Source organism: Phlebotomus papatasi, chromosome 3, assembly GCF_024763615.1.
Source record: "Phlebotomus papatasi isolate M1 chromosome 3, Ppap_2.1, whole genome shotgun sequence".
Taxonomy (NCBI): Eukaryota; Metazoa; Arthropoda; class Insecta; order Diptera; family Psychodidae; genus Phlebotomus; species Phlebotomus papatasi.
The window spans coordinates 32,386,915-32,400,075 of NC_077224.1; the positions used below are offsets into that span (position 1 = coordinate 32,386,915).

Below are 13,161 nucleotides of genomic sequence, written 5' to 3' on the forward strand. Positions count from 1 at the left end.
TACAGAAGAGCACTTGCTAGAGATTTATTCAAAGACATAAAATTTACCAGTGTAAGGAATGGCAATGTTTTTTTCAAGAGCGAATAAATAAAAATTATCATAGTTCACAAAATCACGAATTAAGATGAAGATGAAGGCTTCCGTCTTGAAATTCAAAATCTCAGTAAAACTAGGAAACATTAAGGATTATATACTATACTTTATTGATGTAAATCCGTGTTGTCAATCAAGATTTTTGGAGATTGAAAAATGTTTTTGTGAACCTTGAGATTTTCCATGTCTTGCATTGTAGAGGAACATCATCAGAAAAAAGCCCAGATCTTCATACAAATTCAATAAATCTTCAAAAGTCGAATATACACGCAATCAATCAGGTATTTATGTCCCCATAAATAGCACGAAATCAACTGATTTGTCTATTTGTCCTCTCTTTGTCACAGTTTCTAGGCTTATTGCAAAACCTCAAGATACAGTCTTGTAAATACTTAACAAAAAAAAGTGTCGGGCCGTATCTCGAGGAAAAACTACTAGTTAATGAATCATGTTTCCATATTAGCATAACATAGTTAAAAATGATAAAACATAATCATAACTCACTGGATTCTATGAGTGAGCATGAATGAGATGAGCGTGAAACAGGTGGGCAATTCATTGAAGAAATTCCGTCAATTCTTTACCTCTTTCAGCACATACTCAAAGTCATCATCTTCACTGATTTTAAGTGATGAGTCTTCGCATTATAATGCGTCCACATAGACCTTGGTATATTTTAATTGCTGACTTTTTTGCAATTCCAATTGTTATTTTGCCAGGAGGAAAAGTAGCAATATGAGAAACAATCAGATTCTTAATCTATCTCAGATTGTGGCAACTGATGGCAATTGGGGAGGACCTTGATTATTTGACTCCATGATGGAGTTTTAGAGTGGATATGAGGCAAATTCTTCAAAATAAATTACACTCAACCATTATTGTTTTGTAAAGCAATGTTAAAAGTATCTAACAATCTTGAGAGTTCAAGACTTGGAGGTGTCACAATATCCATCTATTAAATAAATCGCGAGCAATTTTTCAAAATATACGATAATTACAATAATTATGGAACTTCCATAATAAATTTTGTGCACAAAAACATGAACTTTATGACAAAATTGAAACATTTTTGTACAATAATTACCATTTTTTCTTATACCATTTTGATCTTTCTTGTGATTAGCACTATAAAGTGAACGGGGGAGCTTTTACTTATGCACTATTTTTTTTCTATTTCATGCTTTATTTCAAAATGAATCCGAAAAAATGTACCAATTTTTTTTGTGACAAGCGAAAATGTCTTGATGATAAATTCATTCAGAAAATGGAGCTTCATGAAATTTTTATGAAATTTATAAGGCCTACAATATTTGTAATAAAACTTTTTGCCTAAATGAAAAATTATAGTTTCGTGAAATAAAATTTCACAGACATCACTGAAAGAAAAGAAATCTGTTTTTGTTTTTTCAGAGAAAAAATAATTTATATTTCTTATCCATATCGTCTAGTACTATTGTAAATGATTTAGCAATATGGTCCTATGACCTAAACAATAAGAAGATGGATAAACATAAAATGGGCATGTGATAAGGGTGTTGAATATTAAAATTCAGTTTTGAAAATTCTTACCAAAAAAAATACTGAATACTCATATAAGTTTTCCGGGGAACGGTTTTGAATTCGTAGAATCCATGCAAAACCCGTGTAATTTAAAGCCTCTACACATTGAAATCAGTTGCATTTTTGACGAGAATTTTAACGTTTGCACCTAGAGTACTTCTGTCAATTTCCTTAAAAAACCAATTTTTGGAAAATATTGTTCCCAATGTGTAGACGTCTTTACAGAATACCAGAGTACGTTTATAGGATCGCTCGCTCTTTAATTATACAGCAATTGTGTCCAATTTCATTCAGTTTGCAATATCGGACATCCCTTAGGTTTCTCAAAATCCCATAATTTTATTTTTATTTTATTTTTTTTTATATCTACAGATTGTATAATACCAAAAATAGGAAAGAATGTTTCCTGTATGACCTCGATCCTGTGGAAAAATCTTTAAAACACTACCGAGAGGACAAGGGACCCCAAGAAACTTGGTGCACATAAAGCAATATCAATTTTTTTCAAATTAATTTTTAAATATATTATAACAAAAATATTTTAGAGAAAAAATAACGAAGTATATTCTTTAAGGGTCCAAACCGTCCAAACTATATTCCTGAAACAGAGTAACAAAAAAAATCATTAAAAAGTAATTTTAAAAGCATTTAAAGTGCTCAAGGCTCTACCTAAAAAGAGAACGTGATGACACTTATGGAACTTATGGGATTTAAGATTTAATTTCTTACATGCAAGTAATGCTTTAATTTCAAAAATTGAACATTCTAAAATACATATCGGGGAGCCAATGTTAAATACTATTTATTTTTGGATACTTTATTTTATTTTTGTCGTAAATAGAAGAAGTTTTTGGTTCAATTGCAGAAATTTTATTGCAGTAATAAATGTTGTGAGATTATGATCGTATGTGACAGTCAATTGTTCTTTAAAATAAGAAAGTAAGACTTTTAATAATATTTTTATGGAAATCTTGAAAAGATCATTTTGTAAGCCCTGATGGGGCTCACTTAAATAAAATTACAAACTTATTGAGGGAAATTGGAGAATTGTAGATGCCACCCATTTTTTACTTTCATGAGAGTGAATCATCCACGGCGACTGATGTTCATTCACTGAAGGCTGAGGATATTTACCTAACAGTAATACGGGCTTCAGAAGGCTTAACTTCTCTAATTTCTTGTCAGTCGAAATTTTTTGGAAAATTTTGGCTTAGACATGGACTATTAAGGGGAATTAATCTATTTGAATCAGAAGAACAAATTAAATTGGTTGTTATTTAGGATTTTGAGACCTTCGGAAACTAATCTAAACCTCTAGTCTGAACACGGTCTAAGAGCCCCATAGCAACCTTTCAGCGCCCATAAGGATGGATGGGGTTAGGCGTGTCAAAGAAATAAATAATCAGGATTGGTGGGCTACAGCCGTCGACTTGGGTTGACATGTATCGAATAGGCGGTACGCTCTACAATTTATACAGTAAATAAGATATTAGACAATCTAGACTTTCAGATTCACAAAATTTGCTTGACACAGACATTGAGAATATTTAATTTTAATCTGATAATAATATGAAAATTTCCAATCACATACAAGCTACAAGTGACTAAAAGTACTTACTCCACTCAATATTTTGATAAAAGCATAAATTTATCACAAAAAAAATGAGCGGTGAAAAGTTTAATTCAGTCAGCAAAAAAATAAAATGGATAATGAGATGGGGTAATTCGGAATCGTCTGTTTTGGAATTTTAAGATTTTCTTACTGTTTCAGATGGTCAAGGATAAAAAGAAAACTACGAAGAAATACAAGACTTTACATTCAAGACTTATTCATTATTTTTCCTTATTACCATCCTTGCCATCTAAAACTGTAAGGAAATCTCAAAGTTCCCAATTAAACAAACATGATTCCAAATAACCCCATCTTTTACCCTAAAAGATGAACTTTGATACACTGAAAAAAAATGTGGTGTGATTAACTTTTTTTCCTCATAATTTTAACACTTTTCAGGTGTAAAAATATATCAACACATTTTAATGTTAATTTTACACCTTTCTAATTGTAAAATTAACATGAAAAAGGGTAAATTTAACCCCTAATACACCTAAAAAGATAAATATTTACACCAATTTCGGATCAATAATGCAGGGTAAAATTAACATTTCGGGAATGTTATTTTAACTTTTTCGGATTTCTCTCAGTGTAGGAAAAATATTAGATTTTAGTCATTAGAAAAACCTATTTTTTTCGTAAAAATGGGTTGTTTAATTTATATGATTAACATATAAGATGCTTGAAGCTAAAATGATAACATTTTTTCCTTACCAAAACATACGTAGAAATTTAAAATTTTTAAGTATTAGATTGAAGTATTATTCTAATTTTATTTTTTGCTGTGTAAATTTAATTTTTTACTGCTCACTTATAGGGTAAAATTTGGAAAATCGGACACGAAACAACTCATTTTCATATATGTATGTTTGTGTGTGTTAAAACCGTTTTGCATAGTCTGACTTTTAGTGTGTCCGACTTTTAACGCTGTCCGACTTTTAGTAAATTAACCTACAATTCCTTTATTTATGCAAGAAAAATTATTTTTACCCTTATGATTTAGATCTCTCTTTAAGGTATCCTACACGTTTGGAGTATTTTCGTCAAAAATTGTGTTTTATATAGAATTTTGACATTTTCCCTCTTACAGCCAGCAGCATATGGGCATATGTTATTTTCTTCAAAAAATCGTATTTCGGGGAAATCAAAAAATATGATCTACTTTCATTTCACATCATTTTACTGTTGAAAAGTAAAATTACTGAAATATTTGAATTTTAATAGTATTTCACGAAGTAATTTTGTTAGACAAGCCTAACTCTAACCATTTCAGTGGGAACTTTAAATCATTGTTGCACTGTTTAGCCATTCCTTTGCGCTACATTTCAGGAAAAAAAATAACTAATTCATTGCATTAATTCAACTTATTTATATGTGTGATTTTTACTATATTTCACATAAAAAAAAGAATATCTCACAATTAATTTATCCATTTTGGAATGAGAAATGGTTCCACTATTTCCGAATTATAAGTAAAGAAGGGAGAGTAAAAACTTTTCCGTTGTTCAACTAATCATTCTCAATTTATGCCAAAGAATCACTCGGCGGGTGAATATGAACTTGTGAAATATTGATATTTCCACAATACTAAATTATTAGAAAGAGAAGAGGTTGTTGGTAAAAAGTGGCGTTAGTTATCGCATTGGTCTATGCGTTGATGAATGAAAAAAAAATAAATACACATATTATGATTCACCGGTCATCCTTGATGAATGCTGTACGATTGCAGAGATGATTGAAGAATGGAACCCAACTGTTTGGGCCAATTGAAAGCAAAAGTACGAAATTTTTCGTCCATCAGCATAGTGACCGCTAAATGCCAGTGGCATGGAATAAAAACTTTTATAATTTATGCACCATCAAATATCCGACGAAAAATATTCTTTATACACTATAATGCTCAAGTATGTGCTTTACTCCCTCTTTTGTTCATCACAAAATTTTTCTTGGGTGTATAACACCTATGAGAGATGCCACAAGATGATGCCGCAAAAAAAACCGTAGAATTCAACATGATGTCCGAGTGCCAAAGACCCCACCACCAATTTCACTTTCAATTCACTGGGTGAACAACGTCTTGAGGCTTTGATATAAAAATGGGACTCCGACACGGATCAGGCATCAGTTGTTCCTCTCCCAGTAAGGCAACTAGAAGTATGAAGGTACGAACATTTTCGCTGACCAATTTGTGGATTATCATCTTATATTAGTGCCCAAAAGTGTTTAATGAACTGTGTTTGGTGGAAGGATGTGCTGTTAAATCTCTGAACTTGATTTCAGGTCTTTGTGTGCCTATTTGCGCTTGTCGCAGCCGCCAATGCTGGCTTCCTAGGAGGTCTAGGAGGTCTAGGAGGTGGTGGCGGTGGAGGCCATGGGGGAGGAGGATGGTCCGGTGGCGGCGGTGGAGGACATGGTGGATGGTCCGGCGGCGGCGGCGGAGGACACGGTGGATGGTCTAGTGGAGGAGGTGGAGGAGGTTGGAAATCCGTTGGAAGCTTCGGCGGTGGTGGTCACGGAGGTGGCCATGGGGGTGGATTTGGCGGTGGCCATGGAGGTGGTGGATATGGCGGCGGTGGTCACGGAGGAGGTAAGATAATTACAGATCTTCATCTTCAAATATCCCCAAATTAGCGCATTTAACACTTGAAGAATTTTTCAAAAATTAAACTCTATTTTCTTAAAATTTATAAAATTATAATCTTAATTTTCGGTTGTAAAATTTAACTATCCAACACTGAGAAAAAAAAGAGGGTGCGATTAACTTTTTTTCCTCGTAATATATCAACATTTTTTAATGTTAATTTCACACCTTTTTAAGGGTAAAATTAACATGAAAAATGGTAAATTTAACACCTAATACACCTAAAAAGGGTAATATTTACACCGATTTCGGATCAATAATGCAGGGTAAAATTAACATTTCCGGAATATTATTTTAACTTTTTCGGATCTCAGTGAAGGATACTATTGCAGAACTCTCCAAAGACTAAACCTAAATTTTACTTTGTCTTTCAGGCCATGGTGGTGGCGGAAAAGTAATCAAAGTCATCAAGATCATCTCTTCCGGAGGTGGTGGACATGGAGGTGGTGGACACGGAGGTGGCGGATATGGAGGTGGAGGACACGGAGGATGGTCCGGCGGTGGTGGTGGCGGACACGGAGGATGGTCTTCCGGTGGTGGTGGAGGACATGGTGGATGGTCTTCCGGTGGCGGTGGAGGCCATGGTGGATGGTCCAGCGGAGGAGGAGGCAGCGGTTGGTCATCTGGCGGAGGTGGTGGTGGATGGTGGTAAATAAACACCAAAATCCAAACCTTGTGATCACCACATCGTAATTCAAAACAAGACACACCACTGCCAAATTCTCATAAGACACACAGTTACCACCCCTCTCAAACTTCAGCAGAAATCTTCATAATTTATTGTTTAACGAGATTTTGTAAATTGTACATATAAAAAAAAAACTGAGTGCGTTTGTGAGCTTTACTTTTGTATGAAAAAAAAGATGTATAAAGATAAAACCAAAAATTTCTCTGTGTCTTCTTTCCCACATTACCCAGCATCTTTGACCATAATTTCTCATAAGCTTAATTTACACTAGTCATTTGTATTTAAAGGCAAAAAAAATGAATCAAACGATTTGCAATTCAAAAGCATATTAGGAATTAAAAAAAAGTTGTGAAAGTGAAGTGAATAAAAAAAACAATAATTTCACTATACACAATACATAATACAATTGCAATTAGCGAAAATTATGCTCAAATTAGAAGATATTATTGGATTACCGGAATTCATCAGATGTTTCCTAAAACACGCATTCAAGAAAATTATGATGATTCACTAAGAGTTACTACTTTAAAACCTTTCGGTGGTGATTGAGATAGATGACCGGCAACATTGATCTTATGAAAGATTATTTTTTAAACAACCTGGAACAGTTCTGAAAGATTGTTTTTTGAAGAAGTTCCACAAATTATCGATAATTTTGCCCATCAGAAAAGGGAATCAGGAATGAAAACTTAGAATTAAAATGAAGTTTCCACTGTACTACCCTCGAGTCATGACTCTTTCTCGTGGTCCTCCCTATCCTTCTTATCTCCTGACTTTAATAATAATAATAATAATAATAATAATAATAATAATAAAGCTGGTACAACATTCAGCACTAGGCCTTGCCGCAAGGGGATTTCTAGAGACGCATTATTATTTTTTCTTATGGCCTCTACACATTGGGAGGATTTTTTGTCAAAAATAGCTTTTTTGAAGGAAATTCCCTGCAGCGTTGTGGGGGGAAACGTCAAATTTCTGTCAAAAACGCAATTTTTGACAAAAATTGCTCCCAATGTGTAGACGCCTTTATACGGGATGAGATTGTCAGTCCCATGCCCGTGAAATCAAGTGCAGCGAAGCTCACTGGATGCAATTCGAACAACTTTAACGTCAAAAAAATTCCTGGTGACCCAAAGGGGATTCGAACCCGGAACACTTGCATCAGTAAAATTGTTTTTTTTTATTTCTAAAGAAAAAAAAATTTACTGAACAAATTTAATATTTTACTACTCATTTGATTTTTTATATTTATAAATGTTTGAGAAGAACCATCCGCGGTTTTGGAAATTCGGGTACAATAGCGCGACTGGTTTTGGCCAAACAAGGATTCTCTTGTTAAGGTTGGTACTCACAGCTTAAGATCAACTGTCTGTTTGTGAGAGCGGTATGTCAAAGAAAGACATGAGTGCTCTCTATCCAAAAACTTATGTCCATTGGGAGGCGAGCTCACTATATGGCGATAAAGATGCACATCCTTTACCTCCTACTCAGAGGGCTAACCCTAAGGACAAGGCACATTGTGTACCCAATCAGTTTTTGGGGATTCAACTAACGGCTGGGCCTTTAGTCGCGGAACCGACACACGTTTTACAAATATGAGTTTTTTTCTTAAATAAATGGGTAACTATTTGACTTTAATTGGATCACTAATACCAATTAGCATACACAAAAATACCAAATAGTGTTTTGGGGTTTATATTTTCAACTAGGGTGAGAGGAACGTCTATTGACACTTTAAGAACTCGTGTCAGCACCTATTGACACCCTACTCTGTACCATTTGGGATATGAAATTTTAACATCTGTGTTTATAGTAAAAGGTGTATTACAGAAAAAACGTTATATTACTTATATTTTACTAGATACATTAAATAATTTTCAACATTTTGACAAAAGTGTCAATAGGGGTTCCCTGTCGAACAGACGTTCCTCCGACCCTAAGTATAAAGTACAATTTCTCTCAATATGCCGATCCATAGTGCTCTCCCCTTATCTCGTTATCCGAAAATCGGATGATCTTAAAACTAATATTACTTATATTGTTCAAAAGTTTAAGAAATAATTGCTCATACTTATATCGATCCTTGATGTAAATGTAAAGCTATACTAAATTGGCGTAGAATATAGTTAAATGGTTGAATGGAAGCCTCAATATACGATTTCGTATAGAAACACCCAACATGATGTTATATTCATACTTTCCTGTCCTTGAAACAATATGTTTGAAGGACATTTCAAGGACGATGATGATCCAGAGAAAGCTATTACATGTTTCTGATTTTCGGATGTCTTATAGGACTTAAATAGGAAGTTCAACGTTTCTATTATTACAACGTACACAAAGTTTAAATATTTTATTCAAATATTGACAGAATTTACCATAGTAAATATTTGCAATCTTATGTTGTCATGCTGATCATTAATTTGTATACACAGTAATATGACAAAAAATGAATTAATGATTTAGATTGAGTAAATCAATGGTTATGCAACAGATCTAGAGGATAGATAAAAGTGAAAAGACGGATGTGCTTCGTTTTAAACACTCAGCAAAAGAAAAAATAAATTTGGAAACTGAATGCCAAAATATTGCCAAAATTTGGCATAATGATTTTCGAAAAAAAATCAAGAAATTAATTTGGCAAATTATCATACATATTTATTATGAGATTATCACATTTTAAAAGCGAGAAATTATTCTTTATTGATATTTTTGTGGTAGAAAATTGATAATTTAATAAGATTGGTAACTTTTAAACTTCACGACGATAGTCTCATTAGAAAACAACAATGAGAGATAAAATTAATAGGAAAATACATATTTAATTGTGTTTATCTACTGTTAATATAGCATTATGACATACATATTTCTTTTGCCTATATTTTTCGATTTTAATAAAATTTACGTTTTAACAGGGCCCCTAAGAAACATATAATTGATCATCCTTCCTTAAATGTAATTTTCTTTAAAATACACGTGATATTAGACATGAAACCGTGTGCATTTTATCGTAATTTTCAATTACAGGAGATTCTCGCTAATTCGGCTCTTTTAAGATCGGGCAACTTTTTAATTCGAGCAGCAGTTAAAATTGAAAAAAGTTTGTTGGCATTTTTCAAATTTGATTATGATTATCGAATGAAGCAAATATACTCAAATTTGCCATGCTTTATCTCAGTTGTGATGTTATTTTGCATTATTAAGGGGTTTTCATTAAATTTACAGTTATATGAGCATGTAAACTTAATATAAGTATGCAGATAAACAAAAAATCGTTGCATTTCACACAATTTGATCCCAGAATTCTCTCTAATTCTGGTGCTCGACTTTGAGAGAGTCTACTGTAGTTTTAAATTGATGTTTTTAATGAAACAAGTATGATTCTTATCTGCAATCCTGTTGCTAAAATGTTCTGAATTTGTCAACAATGTGGAAGATAGAATCACGTCGAAGTGAATGAAGAAGATGAAAAACAAAATTGTGGTTTTTAACTTCTTTTTCGATTTATACAAAAATATCATAATCATCCTTTCACGTAAGTTGTACAATAATACAATTATTCTCATTTTTAGATTATGTTTGAACAAATAAAAGATAAGATACCACAATACCACATGAATCTGAAATAGACTTTCTTTCGATAAGATGCCTCATTCAATTAAACTTACTAGAAATGTAACTCATAGATAGGGAAGAACGGGAACTTTTGGGTGAAATATTTTTGGTAAGCAAATTAGCAAATTTGGTTAGGGGAAACTGGGGCACCACCAAACACGGGGTACTACCAAACAGTAATTTTTATTTCTAAACTACTTGGACTATCTCGACCATTGCTTCAGTGGACAAGCATCCCTATAGTGCCTATAAATTCCTATCGGTCTTATACTCTGATATCCAATATCCGATTAAAAAATCGCAGTGTTTGGTGGTACCCCGTGTTTGGTGGTGCCCCAGTTTCCCCTAGTAAATTTTGTAATTAAAAAATTCAATTTTACTAAGTAAAAAATCCATTTTAGTAAATTAACATATGAAAATGATTCATTAAACTTCTTAATTTTTCCTTTTCAAATAATATTTGATTACTTAGGGGAAACTGGGGCACCACCAAGCACGGGGTAGCACCAAACACTAAGTTTTATTACTAAACTACTTGGACTATTTCGATCATTTCTTTATTGGACAAGCATCCCTATAATGCCTGTAAATTTCTATAAGTCTTGTCCTTTGAAGTGGAATATCCGATTAAAAATTCGCAGTGTTTGGTGGTGCCCCAGTTTCCCCTATACGACTTCTCATTTTTTACATTGTCATTTATTTTGTACTTACCATTTTTACCAAAATATTTATCAATTTACTGCAGCTGGAACCTTTTCAAAACCCAAGGAATTAAAATTCATCATATTACAAAATAAGGGAAAATATATTTTTGGTTAAATAAAAAATGAATTATTAAGTACAAAATCAAATTGGTCAGCAAATAATTCAAAATGGCCAGTTAAAAATAAAATTTTGATAAGAAAATAATTCTTCTATAATAATAATTCTATAATTCTTCTATTCTATAAATTATACTCGAAACACTAAAACACAAACGTTGGAAAACAAGTTTTTGAAAATCACTATGTTAAGTTGGCCTTAGACTCAGAGGTTTAGCCCATAGTAATCAATTTTCTTGGTTTTTCAGAATCTAATAAATTTGCTTTTAACAATCTCTAAAGTCAAATTAAAAAAAAATCTTCACTGAAAAGAAATTAGAGAAGGTAAGCCGTATGGTTAACCCTTTAATGACGAGACACTTTTTACGGACTGAAAATCAACAATAAAAATTAAACTGAGAAATAATCAATGATAAGTCTTACATCTAACCTTGGAAAGTCCAACAGAGTCTGATTCGGTGTATTTTGTGCTTCTATGAACGATAGGGACAAAAATAGCCCAAAAATTTAAGTAATTTTTATGACAATACCAATGAATAATATTTTTCGCTTTAATGAAAAATATTACGTATGAATATTGTAGTTTTTATTTCCAAAAGGGTTTTACTTAAAAAAAATTGTAAGTATAAAAAATAAATAAAATCAATTTTCAATATGGGAATTTAAAAATTCGCCATTTTTAAGCTTAAATATTTATTACATAGCAAATAGCTAGAGACTTGCAAAAACTATTCTAGATTCCTTCGACCTCCTAATTTACAATTATGTACAGACATAAGAAAAAAATTACTTTAGGTAGTCAAAAACAATTATTTTCTGTATGGAACACCGGTTCCAATCGTCCTTAAAGGGTTAAGCCTTTTCAGTCTAAAGCTCGTGTTATATGGCTTCCAGGCCTAAAATTTAGTCATATGACTTATATCTTCAAATTTCTTATCAAGTCAGATTTTAAGCGAATTGTCGGAATTGTGATTTAAAATTGAACATTTAGGATAAATGACTCATTAAATTTTCAAAAATTAGATAAATTCTTTTTTAATTAGAATTTAGGGCCCTCAGAATTTAGACTAAACCTCCAGTCTGACACCCGTGTTACGGTAAGGAAATGTACTTTACTGCTCAAATCCGAAGAAAGAACAGTAAAATTACCCATTTAATGTCATACCCCATTTGATACCACTCTTAATAACTTTAAGTATCTTTTACTGCTCGAACTTTACAGAGAAATCAGTATATTTCCTCGACTTTTTCACGCCCTAAAATGTCCATCTTCCACCCACCCCGGGACACCAGTTTTCTCAACAAATTTTCTTGTTTAAGACAAGGGCGTCACACTATTTGTTCGTCTGATCGTTCGGCTTTCGCCAGCTCTAAACGCAAATGGTAAGTGATAGTGACTTGGGACCTTCGGGGGACCCCGCCCCCATTAACCGAGTCAAAGGTCGTTTATATGCCACTCATTTTCTCCCCACTTCTCCCGTTTCCCACCATAAACACGTTTTTTTTTTAGGAATGAGTCAAGCCATTTTTTGTATGCGTTTTAGAGATAATCCAGGCGGACATTTCATCCTGATACGAAAATACCATTGAATCATTTCTAATAACGGTTTTTAAGGTCAAAGGATAAAAAAGCTCTAGAAGCGCATCTCATCTGAATGGTATCATGTTTTGAAATTCCTGGCAAGCTTGAGCCAATTTCAATCGGTTTTGTATCGGTTTTTAACCGATAATTATTTTTTATCCGAAATTCAATTATATTACGTCTAAGGTATATTGGGCAATGTTTTGAGTGATATATAAATCGGTTCAAATCGGGTGTGAATCGGGAAATGGTTAATGATGCGAAAGCACTTCTGAGGTATAGCATCTAAGTCTGGGTATAGTATCTGGGACGCTTTGCCACTCTTTAATTTTCTAATAGCAAGTCAACCAATCTTCAGGGTTAGATTTTCAACGGAATTGTTTAACTCTTTCGTCACTTTTGGGACTCTGAGTACCCAAAGCAGCATATGAATGTTCTGTGAAAAACAATGTTTTTTAATTATTCAGAAATGATAAAAATCCGATTCTTGTAGATGATTACAAACTATAAGAATGTCCAAATGTAAGATATTTTTTGTAGGACCTCAAT

At 32.9% G+C, this 13,161-nt stretch overlaps 1 protein-coding gene across 1 annotated transcript; it reads left to right on the forward strand.

Annotated features, from left to right (window-relative positions):
- The first annotated feature begins 5,013 nt into the window (after positions 1-5,013).
- LOC129805318 (acanthoscurrin-2-like) lies at positions 5,014-6,792 on the forward strand. Its single transcript, XM_055853155.1, has 3 exons — positions 5,014-5,427; positions 5,546-5,852; positions 6,281-6,792. Exons 1-3 carry the CDS (start codon positions 5,362-5,364, stop codon positions 6,556-6,558), a joined length of 651 nt encoding a protein of 216 aa, XP_055709130.1. The 5' UTR covers positions 5,014-5,361; the 3' UTR covers positions 6,559-6,792.
- The last annotated feature ends 6,369 nt before the right edge of the window (positions 6,793-13,161 follow it).

Bases quoted from the DNA above. Each gene is read 5' to 3' on its own strand.
- LOC129805318 (XM_055853155.1), top strand. From the start codon at position 5,362: ATGGGACTCCGACACGGATCAGGCATCAGTTGTTCCTCTCCCAGTAAG. The intron at 5,428-5,545 runs GTACGAACATTT...ACTTGATTTCAG, and splicing joins AGGCAACTAGAAGTATGAAG to GTCTTTGTGTGCCTATTTGC. The intron at 5,853-6,280 runs GTAAGATAATTA...TTTGTCTTTCAG, and splicing joins CGGCGGTGGTCACGGAGGAG to GCCATGGTGGTGGCGGAAAA.